Here is a 22,378-nt window from a genome sequence, read left to right on the forward strand (position 1 = left end):
TTATATTTATTGGAGATAAATAGGGACTGGTAATTCGGCTTCACGTTCTTCTGAGCCGCTATGGCCGCTGAATCCACCTAAGTTGCGTACATTCATGGCCTCCTCCGTTCGACTAATCCGGTCAGGTTCGGCTTTTCCGGCTGGAGGATGATGTGGAATACACCTCAAAGCTCTATGGGCCGATCTGAAACAAAATCAATAGTATTATGACGAGAACCAGCACAACTAATATTTAAGAACACTTACCATTCTATTCCGATTTTCACATATTAGGGCACAAAGCAAAACTTGTTCCTAGAATGACAAAACAGCTTAACCTCAATGAACGGGTTCGGCGAATAGTTACTTTTTTTCAGAAGAATTGTACCGTTTGTTTAGCTCAATCCAGGTCAATTACACCTCGCTACGAGGTACGTTTTACCTCATTTGGATTTACCTTTTTTTCTAGGTGAATTATACTTTTTTATCGAGCTCAATTCAGGTGAACTTCACCTCGCTACGATGTAAGATTTACCTTTTTTGGATTCACCTTTTTTCTCGGTGAATTGTACCTTTTTCCAACCTCGATTCAGGTAAATTTTACCTCACTGTGAGGTGAGTTTCACCTCGAAGAGGTAGAAGTTACCTTTTTGGCTTTCACGAGCGTTCACCTTTGCTAACTCGGTAAATTTTACCTTTTTATTATTTTCCGTGTGTTTATTATGAGAAAAACGTTATATTTGAATGATTTTCTGTGTGAACCAATGAATTTGAGTTGAGGCTGAATTTAGGGTTTTCCAGTGTAAGTCAGTGAAACATCATAAAAGTGTTACTTAATTATTACAGCTTTATCGATAAATGCCATGTTCTTCAAGTTAGAATATTTCTAGCTTTGAAAATCATAGATAAATAAAAGAAGATTAGAAAAAAATGACAGGAGTTGAAAATGAAGAGAGATTTTATAAAAAAGCGTTTTCATCAACCACGGACCAACTATTTTGAAGTGGTAGAAACGAAGAAGGGTGAGTCGTGTGTGTGAGTGTTTGCATATTTTCGTTCGAAAATTCGACGCTAAAGCTAACATTTTCCAACTTTGTTCAGTTTCGATTTATTTGCGTTTCATTTGCCCTGCATAAATCATTTCATACTTTTTCCCAGAATCAAATGATGCATGACATTCTTCTCTATATGAGTTTTTTTTTTACCTAATTTGAATTGAGCCAGAATGAAAACCAACGGATCAAAGTAAGCCTGGCGGTCACGCCAGATCTCTTTACGAACAAAAATCCGAATCTTCTACTCAAACGTCAAATCTATGTTGTTGTACGGATGTGAAACTTGGTGCACAGATGCGGTGACGACGCAAAAACTGGCAAGTAATTGTGAATGGCTGCCTGTGGAATATCATCCGGTCTTGGTGGCCTGGCAACTGGATCTCAAACGAGGAACTACATCGCCGGTGCCATCAAAAAGCACAAAAAATCCAGATTCGGGAACGTAAGTGGAGATGGTTTGGGCTGCGAAAAGATGAGAACGAGATTTGCAGAGTGGCGCTTGAATGGAATCCGCAAGGACATTGATGGAGAGGCAGACCCAGATACTCGTGGCGACGAAGCCTCGCCACCCAAAAAAAACGAACTGTTGAAGAAAATCTTGACTGGGACCAAGAAGTTAAGACGTTGTTGGCTGCGGATCGTCAACAGTGGAGGTCTTTTACCATGGCGCCCTATGCGCCGGAGAATCGATGTAAGTAAGTAAGTAAATAAGTAAGTAAGGTCAATCTTTCTTGAAATTTTGAACACTGTTCGCTGTCCGCCCTCTCGGGATCGATCTTAAGTCAAGAAGCGCCACTTACACTGAGTTAATCAAGAGTTTCAAAGAGTTTTACTTATATATGGTACTAACGATATTGCCGACAAGCATCGGGGGCATATTATCTCTTTCATTGAAAATTGGATTTCGTGCAATGTTTTGCAGTCGCAGTTATCCGTACGAAGGTTGATTGAAAAGAAGTTAGCGTGTAGAACTCCGACAGAATTTACACTGATTTGACAGGTCGCATGAATGTACAAGTTCGCACAAATGTCGCAGTCATGAGTGCGCAGTCCAATTTAGTGCCCTGCGATTAATATGTTGCTCTATATATCTGATGCATAATATCGTCAAAATCGCTTAAACAGTAATTGTGTTGTATGGACGACTCCTTTTAAAAGAGGTCATCCGAAAATCTGAAAACTTTTTTCATCATTCCTGGGCCTAACGAGCACTCATGCCAAATTTCAGCTCTCTAGCTCTTAACACGGCTGAGTCTATTGAAGACAAACAAACAGAAATTGCTTTTCATATATGAGGGCCTCAGAGCCAAAGGGGTATAAGTACAAAAATGATCGATTTTTAATTTATTAATGTAAAACGATTTCTCATATTTCAAACTATGATTACAGATTTTTCAAATTTTATTTACATGCCTTTATGGTTTAAAGAAAATTCAAATTTAAAAAAAAATGTACGAAATTGGCAAAATACATCAATTTGTAAGCGTGTTTTCTCGAAATTTCTAGAAAACACCCCTTTGGCCCCAGGGTCTCATATAAAGATTTATTTATCATCATGTAGTTTAATTCCTTATAAGGCTATGATCACTTAGAATCCGGGCAGTTACAAATGTGTGTGTATTGAAAACTATTCATTTGATCGAAAAACTTTCTATGGAGGAAATGAAGGTGTTAATGTGATATTTAATCTATATATATAAAAAGCAATTATCTGTATGTTTGTTTGTTTGTTTGTTTGTTTGTTTGTTTGTCCTCTATAGACTCAGCCGTCTTAAGAGCTAGAGGTCTGAAATTTGGCATGGATACTCATTAGGTCCAGGAAGGATGAAAAATGTTTTCAGATTTTTGGATGACCCCTTCTGAAAGGGGTCGTCCATACAAGACAAATAATGTTTTCGCGATATAGACGATATTTTTCGTCTGATTGTGTTGAAAATTTACACATGAGAGTTTTATAAGACGAGCAATCGATTGCAGTTATCAAATTTAGGGTCAGGGGTCGGCCAAAGGGGTCGTCCATATCAACTGATTAATGTTTTTGTGATATTGGCGTTATTATACACCAGATTGTGATGAAAATTTGCACATGAGTGTTTTGAGAGACGAGAAATCGATTGCAGTTGTCAAATTTAGGGTCAGGGGTCGGCCAAAGGGGTCGTCCATATTCACTGACTAATGTTTTTGCGATATTGGCGTTATTATAGTTCGTATTGTGATGAAAATTAGCACATGAGTGTTTTGTGAGACGAGCAATCGATTTCAAGTTTTGAATTATGGATCAGAAGTCGGCTGAAGGAGTCGTCCATACCCAACTTTAATGTTTTTGTGATTTTGACGTTGTTCTACATTGGATTGAGATGAAAATTTCCGCATAGGAGTTTTGAGGGACGCTCTTTTGCTTTCAGGTTTCAAATCTTAACTCAGGGGTCGGCAAAAGGGGTTATTATCTGTTTACTGTTTTTACGATATTCTCTTGATTGAGCATAGAGTTGTAATGAAAATTGACACATGGGAGTTTAACAGAAAAGATAATTGATTTCAGGTGTCAAGTTTTGAATCGTGGTCAAAAAAAAGCCGTCCATGTCAGTTGCTCACTTTTTTCGCGATATTGTCGTGATCATGCATCGGATTGAGATGAAAATGTTCAGATGAGGGTTATAAACTATGAGCAATTAACTCCAGGTAGCATGTTCCGTGTCAAATGTCGGCGAAAAGGGCGTCTATATTCACTGTTCACTGTTTTCAAGTTCCTGACGTTATTTTACACATAATTTGAAAAGAAAAAATGGCACAAGGGAGTTTTGAGGAACGTAAAATTGGTTTAAATTATCGAATTTCGGACCATGGGACAGAAAAAGAGGGTTTCATTGAAAGTTCAGTGTTTTGTGCAATAATTTTGTTGGAGGTAGTTAATTGATACCAATTTAAGTGTGAAGGTCAAGCAAAAGAGTCGTGCACATAAACAAATAGTACATGTTTCTGCCATAATGTCTAGATTTTGCAACCGATCGAGAAGAAAACACTCTCACATAAATTTTAATAAAAAGTCAATCAACCGTTTAATTTGAATTTCAAGTAATAGTAATAGTAGCGACTTTAAACACTGTTGATTTTTTTTTACATTTGTAGAAAGAATGTTTCGAATTAATTTTCTAAACTCATTTTGACGTACCAATGATTTAAAGCGAAACGAAGTTCGTACGGGATCAGCTAGTCTATCTATCTATATATATAAAAAGTAATTTCCGTTTGTTTGTTTGTATGTTTGTCTTCAATAGGCTCAGCTGCCTTAAGAGCTAGAGAGCTGAAATTTGGCATGGGTGCTCATTAGGACCAGGAATGATGAAAAATGTTTTTAGATTTTCGGATGACCCCTTTTGAAGGCGGTCGGCCATACTACAACGGTTTTATTCCCCCGAACCAAAAGTCATGGCCCCCATTTTGTCGACCGACTTTTTTCCCTTTGGCGGGATTATTTTCACCATCACCAAGGGCAGGCTATTAGAAACGACCATTCAGAGCTCACATGTATTGGATAGCAAATCAAAGCTTGCTGGGCATCAAAAATTTGGAAGTGAAAATTTTGGCGGGTGTTTTTTGTACCTTCTACTGTTCAAAGCACATGCTACCGGTACGAGATATTTGGATACAATTATAAGCGTACATTTTGATTGAAAAATACAACTAGCCTGTTAGGAATATATTGACTAGAATAGTAATGGCTTTCCAAGTGCTCTTTACCGCTGCTGGGGGGCTTTGAAGGTCAACCATTTTTATATTTTTTAGATTCAGAGTTTATAAGTTCAAGGCTGTGATTTTAACGCCTCAATTGGAATTTTAATGGGGTATTAGAAAATTGATATTTAAGATAATAAAATTTGAGGTTTTGAGTTTTATACAATTCTATTTTACTGGCCAATTTCTAACTTTTGAGTTATCATTGATGAACAATGTGGTCGATTCTACCATCTCTTAATGGGATGTTTGTACCTATGAAAAAATAACAGAACTTAAAAAAACCTTTTTCATAATATAAAAATGGTGTGTTCGAGATGATTTGTTGTTGATAACTTCAAAAAAATATTAGTAGAACTTTCAACATTTAAGATAAACTAATAATAAAACAGTGCGAAATTGAAAAGCGAAAAAATACAAACAAGCAAATGAAAACATGCAAAGTGGGTTTTCAACATGGTTCAACAAAGTTCGGAGGTTTTTAAGAAATTTCTAATTAAATGAAACTTAAATATACCATTTTATAGGGATATCATCCATATTGAAAAGTGGGAAAATCTTCAACAGATATTTTCATTAGATAGGGGATGGAAAAGATAAAAAAAGCAGTTAAATCTTTCGAAGATAAAACTATTAAGCCAAATCTATTCAAGCTTCCTAAAAAATTATGGTTGTAAAAAATGTTTTTCATGAAAGGATGAAGGATTCTGATGAAAATTTGTACACGAGAGTTTTGAGGGACGGGCAATCGATTTCAGGTATTGAATTCAGTGTAAGGGGCCGGCAAAAGGTGGGCGTCCATATTAACGTTTCAATATTTTTACAATATCGTCGTTACCATGCATCGGATTGGGATGAAAATTGGCACACGGTAGTTTTCAGGGACGGACAATCGATTATAGATGTCAAATGTTTTGCCATGAGTCTACGACAGGAGTAGTCCATTAATTTTTCACTGCTTTTAGCAATATTGACGTTACTATGCAATAGATTGCTTTGAAAATGTGCACACGGGAGTTTTGAGGGAAGGAAATTGAATCCAGATATCAAAGATTGTATAAAAAACCACCAAAAGGAGTTTAACTTTTTGGCAATAATTTAGTTGTTATGAAACTGTCGAGTCGAAATTCATACACGGAGATTTTTTGGCACGTTCAATTGATTTCTGATTTCAAATTTAGTAGCAGACGACAAAAAAGTGAACGTCCAATATTTTTACAATAATAACTAAACAATGATTTCGGAAGTGCATCTGGAAAATGCTTGACAATTGGCGTATTCATACAACAAGTTGAAAGCGAAACGGAGTTCGTATGGGATCAGCTAGTGTAAAAATAAAAAAGAAATTAACGTTGATTACAAGAAGTACTCTAACCTTATTATAAAATCCCTTTTTTTAATCTTTGCACACTTTTTTCAGTCATGTATTGATCTATTATTTTTACCACAGAAGCAAAACCTTTGCAAAATCATGATATTTTACACATATTCACCCAATTGGAATCTGGTTCGAACCTTTTCATGAGTAGGCATCTCGAAGAATTTGACATCTTAAATTCGGTTTTAACATAAATTTCTCTGTCCATCAGAACACATCTGTCACATTGCTTAAAAACCGGTTGCACAGATTGTGATCTATAGAACTGATCATTGTTAGTTATTTACTTGGTTTCTACTAATCAGGCAACACTTTTTCTTGCCAGAAACGCAATTGTAATACAATTTACACTGCTTAGTCAAATTTAAATTATTCTCAAATCTTTGTAAAAAAAAATAATGCATTAAGAAGGTGGAATTAGGATTTATCTTGCCCTTGACGAAATAACAAATTTTGTCGATTTTCAACGTAAATCTCCACTGTTCAACGCGACAACCATTGAGATAAACGAATGTCTAAGTACCTACCTATTTACTCATCAATGACGAATTCAAATGTTGATTAGAAAACGAATATTTTTCGATGAATTGGGGGGGAAACGGAAGCCCCAAAAGAGGATTGATTATGTCTGGCTGTCTTAGAAAATGTGCAAAATAAAAGTGTCAATTTTTCTTATCAGTGCAAAATGCAAATTAGCGATAATGAGTCATTAGCCAAAGCAACTGTTGATTATTTGAAATGTTTTTTTAAAGGAAGTTTTACGGGTAGAGTTCCAAGTTTATTTAAAAAGATTTTATTATAGCGAATTCAAAGTTGGTAAATACATTGATTGGATTTTTAAACTTCAATAACTTTAAAAAGATGATGCACAAGAATAACGTTGATCATCATTATTAACGCCACTCATTAATGTCAATTATGTCAATGTCGTTTAAAGGAATAGCTATTTATGCAACAAGTTTCAAAAAGTGAGAAGCAGGAAAAATCAGTTTTTGTAACGATTGAATACACAATTTTATGCGAATTCGAAAAATTCCCCTGAAGATTCATTATTTTACAAATAACAACATGTGCGTGACCATGTCAACGACTGAAAACTTATGATCAGGCAAGTCGTGGATCGTATTTTTCGACAGTGAATCCAGTGCTGAAAGGTAGCATCTTTCGATACTGTTTTCAGTGTCGAAAAGTTTGCTTTTCAACACTGAATTTAATAAAAAAAAATTTTTTTAGTTTTTGAGCATTATTTTTATTGATTTGATCACACATTCAAGTTACCAATTATTGCAAATATTTTATTTTTAAAGGGTTTATTCTCCTTCAATTGTTTCCAGTTTTCCGTGACAGGTGAACAGCAAATGCTTAATTATCAAGTCTCTCTCCTGTTCCAGAAATTCCTGTCCCATCTGCAGACAACTGTCATAAGTGCCGACAATGCCTGTCAAATGGCCACGGAATTCATTGACGTACAAAGTCAACAGCTCAGCCAGTTTCGTCGGCAGATCGCCTAGCTGGTGTAGCTTAGCCTGGAGCTTGGAGCTTATATCTGCTGGATTCTCAAAAATATTCTTCCCCACGAAAGCATCGTAGAAGTTGAATCGGTCCAACTTGGTCCGTCCAACTGTAGTTGATGGTACACTTTGTCGATTTCCTTAGTCAAATCATCGTCAACTGCAACGATGCAAGTAGTGAAATGGCGACCTCTCAGATTCATTTCTGGTGTAACCTTAATCCGCAGATTATCCAGACAGTTGGTATCGACTCCGGGACCTTGGCTATTGAGTTGGGTTAGAAGATACGATTCGATGGCGATGGCTGCTTTTAGGTATTGCTCCTTCGTCCGGATTATGTCATCGTGGAAGTTCACTATCACAGTCGAAGAGTTAAGTTTAGCGTTTGCAACCAAATTTACGGTGTAATCCAGATAGTTTTTGTACGCTGGTTGAAGGTTCTTCATATCTTCCAAAACGGCCAAAGATTCTTCGCGATTTGCGGCTGCAAACTAGGAGGAGGTGTTTTGAAAAAAAATTATTTCCGAAGATTATAAAACATTGGTAATAACTTACGCCCAGAAATAGCGCCGAAATGTATAGTACAAATTTCATCTTGCTCGACTTTCTTTCGTATCACAATAGTAAGGGAATCTCTAACCAATAATTTGTTACTTATTGTGTTTCAAGGAATACAGCTCTATTTATACTATGAACTTCATTGCAAATAATCTTCAAGCATTATCTGTATGATAGTTCAACGAGTCATCCAATGCATTTTGACAAGTGCTTCCTAATTCCGTAAGTACTCGTAATATCTAATGGGCGATAGTTGTCAAGTGTTACAGTCATATTGTTTGTAGTATTTATAGTGGGATTTTGAAATAAGTATTTGTACTTTCTTCAGGACAAAGAGTTTCAGATTTTTATGAAATTTTGCAATCTTTTTAGAACATTGTACTGAATATTAAAATTAGATTATTTGATTTCATTGTTATGGAGATTGCTCTTCACTCACAGGATCTAATCGGTCCAACATCTAGGCCAAAAATTCTCCAAAAATATGCTCTTCTGGTAACTACCTACAACTGACATAACAAAACTTTTCCACTTGATACAAACATTCGATCTATAAAGCAGGACAAAAAACTTGCCGACAAGAGGATGATATTCGAATTTATCTTTAAGGAATCTCATTTCATCTCACCAGCTGGGTATTCTGCCAACTACCCTTTTTGAGACTATCTAAGATTTTTATTATACTTAACCCTTTTAACACGTCGTTTAGTACAATAATGGTCAAAATACCCAAACAACCATATGTTGTCGTTGCTCTATTTTAGACTTGTCCCAGGAGGTTTTTGTTCCAAAATAACTGTACAAAATTTTAGAACAGCTTGAAAACAATGGTCGGATTATTATTACTTATGCTATAAAGTGCCGTAGACTTTTGTATGTCCATACGTTTGTTAAGGGATTTTGAGTGATACTCGCCATACACCCTGTACTAAACGTTCGTTTTGTTAGCCAAAACAACTTATTTTTGGCGGGAAAAGTTTGGATTTGATGTTTAAAGATCATACTTTCTAATGTATATTAAGTCATCAAAAATGTTATTGTGTTAGACGCGCCCGAATGTTTTGAAATGGAGAAACAATGTTCTAAAAATTCGATGACGTCTTGAAATGGCGTATAATCTATGAGCTTGAATGAATATAGAAACAAAAACATAATGATTTAATTTTTCATAACTTTTTGAACTAACTGCTGTTTAAATTTTGTCAATGTCACTTCTACTTTCGATAAGATAAGCTATTAAAGAAACCTTTGAATATTCACCGATATGGGTCGGTTAAATTATAAAATTTTACATTTGAACTCTTACTTTATTAATCTCCATTCATATCATAAAACCAATTTCCAAACAGCGTCTAATTTCCTCGCACTGAATTAACCCTTTAATGCATGACTTTTTTTAAATGAGAATATCAGCTATTGGTTCATTGAAATAATAACATTTTAATTCGAATAACACAACACAACAGGTTTGAAGTCGTTATTTTGAGTATTATAAAAGTTATGGCCAATCAAAGCTAAAAAATAATTTTTGAAATTCTTAATTAATTATAATACGATTTTGCCAATTTCTTCCAAACCTTGATAATTGGGTGCAGAAAGGTGTTTCTGATTGATTGAGATTAAAAAATTTGTTAGAATTTGCAAATCTGAAGAAATAGCAACGATTTTCCAAAAACAGCTTTTTTCAAAAAAATAAATAAATTTGATTTTTGCAATTTTTCCGCATACTTTGTTCGATATCTCACACATACATTAAAATATCGCAATAAAAATACCATGGACTGATTACTTTTAATCTCTAGAATATTTTTTGTCAATACATTACTAATAAATTTCCACGCATTTTCGAGATATTTGGATTTTGATTAGTGTTGTTTTAAAACAACACTATGCATTAAAGGGTTAAAATTTTTTAGTTCTCAGCAAGAGTAAAATTAGTTCGCGTATTACATTATTTTTCTTCTGCCAGCCTTTTTGTGTAGGAAAATTTGGAGGACCGCTACAGTTTTTTATAAAAAAAATTGAAACCGATGTTTTTCTGAACTTTTCTACTATTTAAATCCATAAGAAATTAAACCAGCAATAATCAAACTCTGCAAAAACTTTTAAAAATTGTAACTCTTTTACAAAATCTATTAACTGTCTCCGAAAAAAGTCAATAAGTAAAAACTGTATAAAAAGTACGGGTGATAAACTTTTATTCATTCCTTTAATATTGCGCTAAGGAGTATATTCTTCTGCATGCATAAATGAAAATTGATGAAATGAAGCTACCTACCAACATTATGTTTAAATGTGCATATTTTGGTGATGTTGTGTCAAGTGTTTTTTCTTTTCAGATATCGTCCAATACATAAGGTCATTGAATAATTTTTTTGGGAAGGATCACGAAAAATACAGGAAAGTCCCAGTTGGAGATTCAAAAACAGCTGGAAATAAACTATTCGCCAAAAATTCATATGATAAATCGTTTAAGGAGTCCTAGGGGATTTGAAGGTGAACTTATTCTTTCTTAATTTCACTATTCGTGAAGTGAAGTTGATTGATTCCATGAAGTTACGGAATGTTAAAGGTTTTATCAAGCGCAAATAAAAAAATTTCGATTGAGGAAGTGACAAAAAAATTTGTTACTAGTTCGTCTAACTGACTAATATAATCATACCTGACTACATTTCTGCAAGAAAATAACTGGCCGCCGTTGAAATCAATAAAATACGGTGGTCAAGTCGTGCGCAAAATATTGGAACCACTAGCATGGAGATGTTTTGAAAAATTACGTAAAGGACAGCAAAACGAACTCTTTAGTGAGCACCTGGCAGGTTTCCAGCCTGAAATTTTTCGTTAACAAGTCTCGCCTGGATGTTCCGGAGATAAACAAAGAGAGAAAAAAAAGAAAAAATTGATGTATGTAATCTCAAGTGCTTGCTGACGACTGTGAAAGCGCGAATCTATCAGTGTTACTTAACTGTTGACACAATGAATGGCTAAATATACAAAAACGGTTGCCTTCAAATGCGACCTTTTTCCCTGATTAACACTTCCATAGATCCTACAAAGTTGATACTATGTTTTGGTTGCATCTGGAATGGTGCAATTACTGGAAAACAAAGGTGGAGTTATTAAAAGTTTTCAATGTTGTTTTTGTGTCGAAGGGGAAAATCTGCTAAAAACAAAAAAAATAATAATAAAACCTAATTTAGAAAATGGGTGGTATATAACAAGAATTATAGATGGCGCACATGGCATCCAAAATATAAAGTCGATGAACTTCTTCATTGGACGCTTTCTCAAAAACCACTAGATAATAAATCAAAAAATTTGCACATGTGAATATCACATAACTAGGGTTAGTTGCCCTACTTTAGACCCTTTAAGCGATGGTTTTTAAATAATCATGTATTTTTCCCAAACAAACGGCAGATTGATATCTTTCAAGAGATTTATTGATAGTTGATGATCTTATCTACAAGTTTCAATGAGAATTTTCAACATAGATTTAGCCATTATTGAAAGATTTGCAAAGATATCGATGATCAAAATTTCCATCATTGAACCTACTGTTCCTATTTTGGTACTGTACTGGTACCTTTAATTGGACCTATACCTAAAATTCTTATTAAAAGCATTTTTTTCGAAAATAAATAAACAAATGCATTAGAAGTGTAATCTTTAATCAAATATTATCATAAAAAGTATTACAGCTTTTTAACGATTGAAAAAATTTACATTTCTGTTATAAATATTTTAAACACTTTTACTCCCCGTCAGCTCTATCAGTAGGACAATAGCTGAAACTTTTTAATGTTAATTAACTTGTAGTTTATTTGCGTAAAGCTAACAAATAATATTACAAATTTTAAATATTGGTTCTGAATTATGCCCCAATTAAAAATTAGCACCTTTGTTGATTTGTATGGTATTTATACAAAGTTTTTGTGATGTTAGGTCTAAAAATGGAACATCGAAGTTAAAGACTCCTTTATTTGGACCGTTTACAAATTTTCCGCGTTTTTGATTGATTTTCATTTATTTTAGGAAAAATAGGTTGTCTGGTTCATATTCTCCACAGTGAAAGTAATAACCTTTTAAACTTTGGCTTGGACACTTAAAAAACGTGATTTTTCCTTATTCCTCCTCATTTCTCAAAACGCGCCCCACTAATTAAGCTCTCTAATTTACCAGCGAATAGGAGGCACATTTTTAAAAACGTTGAAAATTTTATCAGAAACACTTTCTATGGCAAAAAGCGGTATGGACAGATTCAGGAAGAATAATAGTTCATTGTGCACATTGCCGCATCTTTATTCTATGCAAGAAAAATGAATTATTCACAATTTTCGGTATTTTAGGACTAAAGTAGGCTCTAGGTCCAAAGTAGCACTCACCCTAGGTAGTTTCATTGAAAATTTCACCGATTTCCATACATACATTTAAAAGTTATCGACAAAACAAAGTGTTGCATTTTTTTTAATACACTCCTTAATGAGGCAGTCTAAATAACTAATAGGTTTCACAATAAGTTTTTGCTTATCTTGAACGGTTATTGTCAGAGGACGAATTGGCTATATCCAGTCAATAAGGAACATTCTTGACGATCAGTCTTACCCCTCAGAACTGATTCTAAACATCTCAAAGAGGGCTACTTTTATGTATCACTTTAATATCCTATTGTCCAAAATTTAGTACTTCTAGCTTGAAGGAAATAGCCACTTTTTTCCATTATGCAACCGGACGAAAGTGTTACGAAACTTAAATAGCAATTTTTTTGAAACACTCCAACAGTTCATACGACCTGTTCAAAACTGACCAAAATTTTGTTTTTTTTTTCTCAGTTTGGTTTTGACAGTTTTCTTTAGTGTGTTTGGAGACATCTGGTGGCCCAGCCAAAAAACAAAAATTAGTTCAAAACGATCGTTGCAAATTTTACACTAGTTCCGTGAGAAATTCGTAGATCTGACCACGCTGCCACTAATGTCTTTAATGCAGTCTGTAGGGGAGATGAGGGCATAACGAGCACCCAGGGCATAATGAGCACTACTCTTTTCTACGAAAGTACGTATTTTCTTAAATAAATTTTCATGAGGATTTGTTTCGTACTTTTTATAGTATTAATTTTTCACAAAAAAAGGAATCTCCTTATCATCTTTACAGAGATATTTAAAAAAAACTAGCTTGGTTCTCAAGTTACGAAAATATTATAATTTTTGAGCACCACGAAATAAGCTCTTATGATCTTAAAATAACCTTGATCTATAATGTACGCACTGCAACATGATGTACACATTGTTTCTCAATTTTTACCATCATAAAATTTTTGATTTTTCACATGTATCAATTTTAAAACATGTTTTTACTTAAATTTGTTGACTAGGGGCATATAGAGCACCATATTATCGAGGCATAATGAGCATTTTCTGCCGTAGAATCTAGCAGCGAATTCAATTCGATGAAGTCAGGTGAGTCGTAGATTCATCAAAAAAGCAATTATAGCTATTTTCTATGGTTAAATAACCGTTTTCCTTAAGGTGGCCATTATGCCCCCATCTCCCCTACTACCCATTTCCCTTATATTGACAAAAATCAGGGAAAATCAGGCTTATTTTCAAAAAATCGGGCCTTCACAAATCAGGTTAATCCTAAAAAATTAGGCACATTGGCAACCCTGGAGATAAAAGAGAAACGCGAGAGATCAATAGAAGACAAAAACACATGCGAAATATACATGGAGTGCATCGATGAACGGTCAAGCAGTTGACCAATGGACCTCGACTTGTACGCTCGCATCGGGCGATTCCATCCAGTTTACCGTGGTCACAGAGAACAGATGTACAAGCTCGAACAAAATATCGTCAAAAAAGTGTGTAAAATTTCAAATGCTATCACCAAAAAATACGTTAGAAATTGACTACAAACAGTGCCATTTATCGCACCGTTCAAAAGTTACAAACCTACTTTAAAGTGTCCAGTTTTCGAAAAGGCGTATGGTGTATGAACTCACAAAAAATCAATCCAATGTCTCATTAAAATGAACGGCTTAAATTTATTGCTAAAAAAATGAAATCAGAGTTACTTTTAACAGGGCGAAATTTCACTTTCTTTATTTTTGAACTACTATGACAGTTAAGTTTTCGCACTTCTTGAACAGTGGGCTTGTGATATAGCTCAGTTGGCAAGTCTGATGTCTCCTGAGCCGATGTCCGCGAGTTCGAGCCCAAGAGTAAACATCGAACACAGTTGTACCGGATAAGTTTTTCAATAAAGATCCGCCAACTGCAACGTCGATAAAGTCGCGAATGCCATAAATATGGTAAAACGACTATAATCGAAACAAAAAAAAAACTTCTTGAACAGTAGATAATTTATGTTAGAAAATGCACCACCTATGTGTAGTGAAATACAAGAACTTTCTTGACGATCAGTCTCACCCAGCAGTACTGATTCTAGGCACCTCAAAGCGGGTTAATTTCACATATCACTTTAGCATCCAGCTGTTTTAAACTTTGTATTTCTAACAAATTTGAAGGAAAAAGATAATAACTTTTATGATTTTTTTTTCATGCAAAATAATGAACGTATTACGAAACTTTAACAGCGATTTTCTTGAAGCATGCTAAGCAGCTCATACGACCTACAGAAAACTGACTGAAACTTAGTCATTTTTTCTTAGCTTTGTTTTGACAGTTCTCTTTGGTGTGTTTGGAGACATCTGATGGCCCAGCCTAAATACAAAAATTGGTTGAAAAAAGGTGTTGGGATTTTTACACAAGTTTTGTAGGCTAGCTTGTACGTCTGTTCTCTGTGCCGTGGTGTAATTGGCTAACGCGTCGTTGTACTGAAGCGGAGATTGCGGGTTCAAGTACTGTCGGTGAACCGTTGTATCTTTTCCGAGAAATTCATAATATTTACGGCTTACGTTCTAACTTTTATCTGTATTACATCCTCTTGAAAATTCATTAATTTTCAGGTACAAAATGTATCAAGACAGAATAACATAATTTTATTTGTATTTCATATATTGAAAAGAATATTCTAAAGTTTTTAAAGTTATAGATGTAAGAAAATTTAAAAAAAAATCAAATTTATGCATAATTCCGGAATAAAATAAAGAATCGGACATCATTCAAGTTTGAAGTATTTCACAGAGTGTGTTTGAAAATAAATTTACAAGAAAATAAATATTCATAAAAGTTGCATATTTCAGCTCTACGAAAATATTTATAGTTCAATAATCCTTTGTGACTATTGGCACAGCATTCAAGTAGATATGTACTCATTATTTCCTTAACAAACTTAACTTATATACAGAAGAATCAGATTTCAAGAAACTGAAAGTTAGGTTGTGTCAAATAGAGGAAAGGAATGGAAAATGTAAATTTCTCGTTTGATTAAATTTTTGAATTCTGTGTTATACACTAAGCGAAACAAAAATGGCACCATTCTGTTTTTTTGTTTAATGTTTAATAACTATAATCAGAGTTTTCTTCTGTAATTGGTGTTGATTTGTTCAATGGATAATTATAGCAAAAGTTTACTTTTTTCAATTGGCGCTAAGACTAAAAAATATGAAAACATATATTAAATAAAAATAGCACCACTTATGTATTTTTACAAAATCAAGATTGTATCTTTGAATTTTAGGGACGTCTTTAGGGTTTTAGGGGTTTTAACCAAATTTTCATTTAAACTTCCACTAATTTGGCATTTGAGCTATGATACTTTACCAATCTGGTATGTGTGTTTCATTGACATTACGTTAAATGATGAAATAGTTATATATTCTGGGTTGTATTAGAATCCAAAAAACCAGGCTGTCCATTCAAAAATTTCTTTTTTTTTAATTTATTTATTTATTTACTGGTCTTCGAATTAAACATATTCGCACAGACTTTTTCTTATGACCTACTTATTCTAATTTTGAATGTTTCTTTAGTGATGTTAAAATTGAAGTGATTACTGATTTAGTTAAAACGTCTACAACAAGTAACAAATGGACTATTGAGAGAATAGACAGTACGGGTGAATGGTAACCGGAACATCTGTAGATGGCGCAAAGTTCGCGTAGGTGCGTTAAATGGTAGCCGATTCAGCAGTTCATTGCAATCAATGTTGTTTGCTAGCAGATCAAATACGAACAGACGTTGCAGAAGAGTTCTTCGTTGCTCTAGAGTTGGTAGGTCGATCAAATTACAACGATGTTCGTATCGAGGAAGCAAAACAGGATCGTTCCACGGTAGTCGTCGGAGGGCATCTGAGAAATCGCTTTTGGACTTTTTCGATGCGGTTGATGTGAACAGCGTAGAACGGTGTCCACACTTGGATTCCGTACTCGAGTGTGCTCCTCACATGTGTACAGAACAGGGTTCTCAAGCAATAAATGTCTTTGAAGTTCTGCGTATTACGTCGTATAAAGCCGAGAGTCACGTAGGCTTTGCTTATTGAGGTAGAGATGTGTTCGTCGAATGTCAATCTGGTGTCTAAGGTGATTCCCAAGTCCTTCACAGTAAAAACTCTTGTAATTGACTCCTCGCCAAATGTGTATTCGAAGTATACAGGTGATTTTTTTCGGGTAAAGGAAATTGGATAACTTTTATTCGTGTTTACCTCCAATCCGTTTTTTCGACACCATGATGAAACCGCATCAATGTCGTAGAGAAGCGCTAAGCAGTCTGCTCGATCTTCAACGGTCCTGAAGAATTTGAGATCATCCGCGAAAAACAATTTGGGGGAATAAATAACGGTGTCAAGGTCGTTCACAAACAGTATGAATAGCATTGGCCCAAGAATACTACCTTGAGGAACACCTGAAGTAATCTTAATTCTGTTCGATTGCGCAGTTCCAATTTTCACGAAAGCGGTGCGGGCTGTTAGGATTGACAGAACCCATTGATACAGCCAAGGTGCCCATTCTTCTAAGTTTTTCAACGGCCAGAATATGCGGAACTTTGTCGAAAGCTTTACTGAAGTCGATGTAAATAGCATCAGTTTGATTTTGTTGTTGCATGTTGTCAAACAGATATGCAATAAACGACATCAAATTGGATGTAGTTGATCTTTTGCGTATGAAACCGTGTTGACAAGGGGACATCAAATTGTGGATTGAAGAGTAAACTGCATCGTGTATCAACCGTTCGAAAACTTTAGTAATGCAACTCAGAATGGAAATTCCTCTATAATTTTCAACGTTTCCAACATTACCAGATTTGTAAACTGGCGTTATCGAAGCTACTTTCCAAGCCGAGGGAAAAACTCCTTCTATCAAAGATCGGTTTAAAATTTTTCCTGCAGGGTGAGCGAGGCAACTGGCACAATTTTTGATGAACAGCGGAGGAAGCTGATCGGATCCGGGACCTTTAGATGGATCTACGGCATTGAGTTCGGCTAGAACATTGTCATCGGTGAAAAATACGGGAGGAAGAGCTACGTTGTAAACAGGCAAACCGTTCAAGTACGATTCATCCAGGGGTGGTAAATGATTACTTAACACTCTTTGGAAAAACGACGAGAACAGGTTTGCGGCATCCAGCGGGGTGGTGGCGGTTTTATCTTCACAAAACAAGTTGGCAGGGATGTCGGAGCTATTTTTGCGTTTGTTGATGTATGACCAAAAGAGTTTCGGGTCGTTCTTCAAACTTTTCTCGATGTTTTCCGTATACTTCCGAAAATGGTGTGCGTTGAGCGCTTCATAGTTTCTTTCGAGCTCTAGTACTTGTAATTTATAACTGTCGCTCTTGTGACGGAAATAGAGCTTCCTGGCTTTGCGAAGGCGATTCCGACAATTCCGGAGTTCGACATTCCACCAAGGTTGATTGGCATAACTCTTATGCCTTCTCCTACGGGCTGGCACGTTTTGATGTATAATTGAAAACAACATCGAATAGAAGCGTTCAACTGCATCATTGACATTGTCGGCTGAATCAAGTATGCTCCAATTAGTCGTAGAAATCAATTCATTTAATAGATTATAGTCGCATTGTTTGAAATCGTAGATTGCTTCATTTTTTTAGTAAAACAATATTTTTCCGGTTTCAAATTGTAGATGGCAGCACTTTTTCAGTAAAACAATATTTTTCCGGTTTCAAATTGTAGATGGCAGCACTATCTTCCTGATTAACGTAATTTAGATCCTTTTTACAGTATTCGAAATTAAGGGCAGGCAGTACCATTTGTATTATTTGTTATTGACTCGGATTTTGAAATGTGCTGGTGAGTTTATATAAATCCAGGGAAGCTTTCTTAAGCATGAACTGCTTATACTTACTATTTACAAAACTTTGTTGGACAACTACGTCGAAATGCTGAAAATAAGCCAAAATAAACCTTCCTATTCAATATTGAGCCTTGGTGGTGCTGCCATTTTCAACATTGAAACACCACTTTTAAAGTTGTACATTGTGAGAACAGCGTTTATTAGGAGCATTTTTAACATTTAACAGATGTAGCTATTAGATAACCCATTTATCACTCAAACCAAATTAGATCGCGAAACTTTTTCGTCCTGTTTGACGACGATTCCTTTGCAGGTGCGCACCAGGTAGTCCATTACCAAATTTTTACCGGTCACATGGAGCTCGTGGCTGGAAAGCAGACACCGTTCGTAGTGTTGATTGACCTCAAACAGATCTCCCCGGAATTCGTCCACATATCGGGCCAGCAGTTCAGCCAAACCCCCGGGAATATTGGATAGCTCCTGAAGTTTGGCCTGAAGTTTGGCACTGATTTGCTCCGGTTTGTTGAATATATTTTCCCCCGCAAACGAATCGTAGAAGCTAAACTTTGCCCAACCGGCTTCGTTCTGTTGCAACTTTGCGTAGATTTCCTCAATTTTTTTGTTTAGATTATCATCAATTTCGATGATGCAATTGGTGAAGTCTCTCCCTCTCATGCTCATCTCGGTTGCGATCATTACTCGAAGCTCGCTCAGACATTCGGCTTCGACAGTGGGATCCTGACTGTCCAATTGAAACAGGGCAGTGGTTTCGACTTCGATAGCTTGATGCAGAAATTCGCCCTTGGTTTGAATGATCCCATTGTGGAAATCCACTATCACAGCCGAGGTGTTGATCTTTGCGTTGGCCACCAGGTTGACGGTATAGTCCAGAAGATTTTTATACGCTGGTTGAAGTTTCTTCAGATCCTCCAGAACAGCCAACGATGATTCTCTAGCAGCGGTGGCCACCTTGAAATTCGAAATGGTGAACCATAAACTTAATAGTTTGCACTTAAATAAAATAAAAAATTCTACTTACACCCAAACACATCGCAACTGCCAGCAAAAGTTTCATTTTGACTATGGTGAAAGTTGTCTTGTTCCTTTAACAACAGTTTATTATTCAACAGTTGATCACTGATTAAAGTATCTGAAAAGTTCAATCTCTTATATATTCCAAGAGCAGCTTCAACTATCAGGCTAATAATTTTGAAGTGTTCACTAGTTGTTGAAGTGGCTTCCATATTTAATTAACCTCGTTGGGCTTAAATCCAGTTCATTGGTGCCACATGAAATCATCGATTTCTTGTGGATTTCTTGATAAAACTAAGTACCTCACTAATTTCAGTAGATTAAAGTTGTATAACATCGGTTCCGATGCTATGCAATTTCTGAAACAATACCGGTTCCGATCCAATGCGATTATCAGTCCCCCACTAAACGTTATCTACAGTATGGCCTATAAAAAATGCGAACATTTTAAGAAATCTTTTTTGTGTTGATTTTGACGATTTTAAGGATATTTTTCGTGGGTGTATTAACTCTAACCTGCATCTGTCAATTGACGTAAACAATGCAGTAGTCCAGAAAACGCTTCAACGGTACATCTTGCATTCCAAAAAGAGACAGTGACCAGTTTGCTTTCCACCCAAAAATCTGCCAAGCGAATTGAGGTGGCTAGAGCAGTAGACTGAGTCGATTTGGGGTAATTTTTGACGCCGAAGAAATAAGAATGGTATTTCCATCAATAATCCACTTATATTCAATCATATATCTAATTGATTCTCAACCAACTATAATTATCAAAATTTCAACTATAATAATATGATAAATGATGATGATGATAAATGATCAACTATAATAATATGATAAATTCAATTATAAATGTGATAGATTCAACTTTAATAATATGATTGATTCAATTATAAATACGATAGTTTCAATTATATTTCTATATGAGATCAACCATAAATATTGTAAATTGATATTCTGTTTATATTGGAAGTCATCAAATATTTAGATGTTTTTTTTTCGGAATAATTTTATGGCTTCGTTTTATTTTCATCAAATTTATTATTCCAGTTTTTTGCATTTAGTTCGTTTTAGCCGTCACAAAGCTAGAAAACTGACCGGAAATCCCGATATCCACGTCCTGGTTCCTCCGATGTAGTTGTTTTTGTTCTTGATGCATGGTCGCCCAACAAATTGTGCGTCTTAACTAATCGGCCCGGAAGACGTCCTCAGAAGTCCGTGCTTCTGCACCCGGTGAAGAGTGGTGGGTGAAAAATTCACTCATATCTTGACATCAATCTATCATACGGCATACAGCAGAAAATTTACTTTAGAATGTTTTTTTCTACAGAAAAAAACAAAAATGATTTTGATTTATCAGTACAAAATATTCAATTCAAGTTCAAATTCACTCATATAAACGTTAGTTAAAAATTCTGCAAAAAAAATGAGCCAAAACAAAGCTTTTTAGGCCCCAGGGTTTAATAAATTCAAAAATGACCCCAAATTGACTCAGTCTACTGTAGCAGGTCATTTGGCAAACGTTTAACGCATGAAACGTTCTCTTCTTGATGAATCATGTCCACGGAAGCCAGGCCTTGGTCTGCACGCACTCAAGATCAATCCTGAGGTGATGAAGCGAAAATCGGATTCTTCCATGCAACGGTTGGTCAAAGATGACTTAAAATACACCTTCAAAGGCAAGAGCAAAGCGCCATTTGATAACAGAACGAATCAAAGCACTGCGACTGGAGCGTTTGAAGCAATTGCTGTCTAAGTTGAAGAAAAAGTAGCTGATCTTCGGTCGTGTTCTCAGAAGAGAAACTTTGTCCGATTCATTCAGTGTCCAAATTACGTACGGAACGGTATAGTTCACCCCTGAAGGCAAAATATGTCCCAGGGAATGTGAAATTCAAGTTGACTACCAAGCATCCCGCCGGAGTCATGGAATTTTGAGCGGTTGCTTCGAATGGATTGAAGATTCCTCCTTTTTTTTATAAAAGATGGAGAAACAGTAAATACTGAAGTCAACATGGACCTTTTGATGAACAAGCAGGTGCGTCCATGTAATCGGTTGAACTTTGGTGAACCCAAAAATGCTGTTTTCCAACCAGAAGGAGCCCATGCCATACCTCGAAACGGACCCAACCCAAGCAACCAAAAGTTCGGATAACATTCCTCTATCAGGTTTGATCAGCTTTATCGAGTATGCTAATACAACTTCTTTTCAGCTCAAATTTCAAGTAGATAAACGAACTCTAAAGTTGACAAAAAGTTCGCATAAATAGCTGAACAACTTTCAACCAGCTTCAAAAAGCACTTTTATAAGCAGCACAAAAAATCGAAAAAAATTCTTTTTCGCTCCTACAATGCCTTCTCGAGTCCGCTGCTAGTTTGAGTCATTTTCATTTTAATCAACCATATTTGTTACTTACTGACATCCAAATAACATGTTCTTACCAAGCCTCGAGCCCGAGCTCACCGCTTGAAAATCGAGCACCATAATTGCTGCTCTATATGAACATCATGATAAGGAAACGATTTTACTTGATGTGATGATTTTCTTTAAATCGACTTTCCGGTTATTAATTTCTACTTTATTCTACTTTCAAGTTGTTAAAAAGTTCTTCCGGAACTAAATGTGTACTTCACATTGTCGTTTCCCAAGTAACGATGTGTTTATTTATGAATACACGTGTTGAAGTTCAAAACAAGTAGAATTAAGCCTTGAAATCAACTTCAAAGTTCCTATGTTGCGGAGTTGCTTTTGAACGCCTGTTGGAAGTTATTATGAGTTCGTTCTTTAAGTGATATCCAAACTTTTGATGGCTTGGGAAACCTCGTTGGAGAAGAACATGAAGTTTAACCGGAGGATCTTTGGCCTTCGAGCAGTCCGGATTTGAACCCCCTCGACTCATTGATATGGGGGAATCTTCAAGAGAAG

At 35.5% G+C, this 22,378-nt stretch overlaps 3 protein-coding genes across 4 annotated transcripts in view; all 3 read right to left on the minus strand.

Annotated features, from left to right (window-relative positions):
- The window catches only part of LOC129744586 (uncharacterized), a 327,683-nt gene that overhangs the window by 193,492 nt on the left and 111,813 nt on the right, over positions 1 to 22,378 (minus strand). The window lies entirely within an intron of this gene.
- On the minus strand, positions 7,436 to 8,348 carry LOC129744597 (uncharacterized). The gene is made up of 2 exons (XM_055737215.1): positions 8,214 to 8,348; positions 7,436 to 8,149 (listed from the first exon to the last, which is right to left on the minus strand). Exons 1-2 carry the CDS (start codon positions 8,250 to 8,252, stop codon positions 7,688 to 7,690), a joined length of 501 nt encoding a protein of 166 aa, XP_055593190.1. The 5' UTR covers positions 8,253 to 8,348; the 3' UTR covers positions 7,436 to 7,687.
- LOC129744593 (uncharacterized) lies at positions 18,611 to 19,577 on the minus strand. The gene is made up of 2 exons (XM_055737210.1): positions 19,463 to 19,577; positions 18,611 to 19,392 (listed from the first exon to the last, which is right to left on the minus strand). The coding sequence occupies exons 1-2, from the start codon at positions 19,496 to 19,498 to the stop codon at positions 18,679 to 18,681; spliced, it is 750 nt and encodes a 249-aa protein (XP_055593185.1). The 5' UTR covers positions 19,499 to 19,577; the 3' UTR covers positions 18,611 to 18,678.

Source organism: Uranotaenia lowii, chromosome 2 (assembly GCF_029784155.1).
Source record: "Uranotaenia lowii strain MFRU-FL chromosome 2, ASM2978415v1, whole genome shotgun sequence".
NCBI lineage: Eukaryota > Metazoa > Arthropoda > Insecta > Diptera > Culicidae > Uranotaenia > Uranotaenia lowii.

What these genes read in the sequence shown, in the direction of transcription:
- LOC129744597 (XM_055737215.1), bottom strand. Translation starts at nt 8,252, where the DNA reads ATGAAATTTGTACTATACATTTCGGCGCTATTTCTGGGC. An exon ending in TTTCGGCGCTATTTCTGGGC is followed by an intron (nt 8,150 to 8,213) that starts GTAAGTTATTAC and finishes ACCTCCTCCTAG; the next exon opens with TTTGCAGCCGCAAATCGCGA.
- LOC129744593 (XM_055737210.1), bottom strand. Translation starts at nt 19,498, where the DNA reads ATGAAACTTTTGCTGGCAGTTGCGATGTGTTTGGGT. An exon ending in CAGTTGCGATGTGTTTGGGT is followed by an intron (nt 19,393 to 19,462) that starts GTAAGTAGAATT and finishes TCGAATTTCAAG; the next exon opens with GTGGCCACCGCTGCTAGAGA.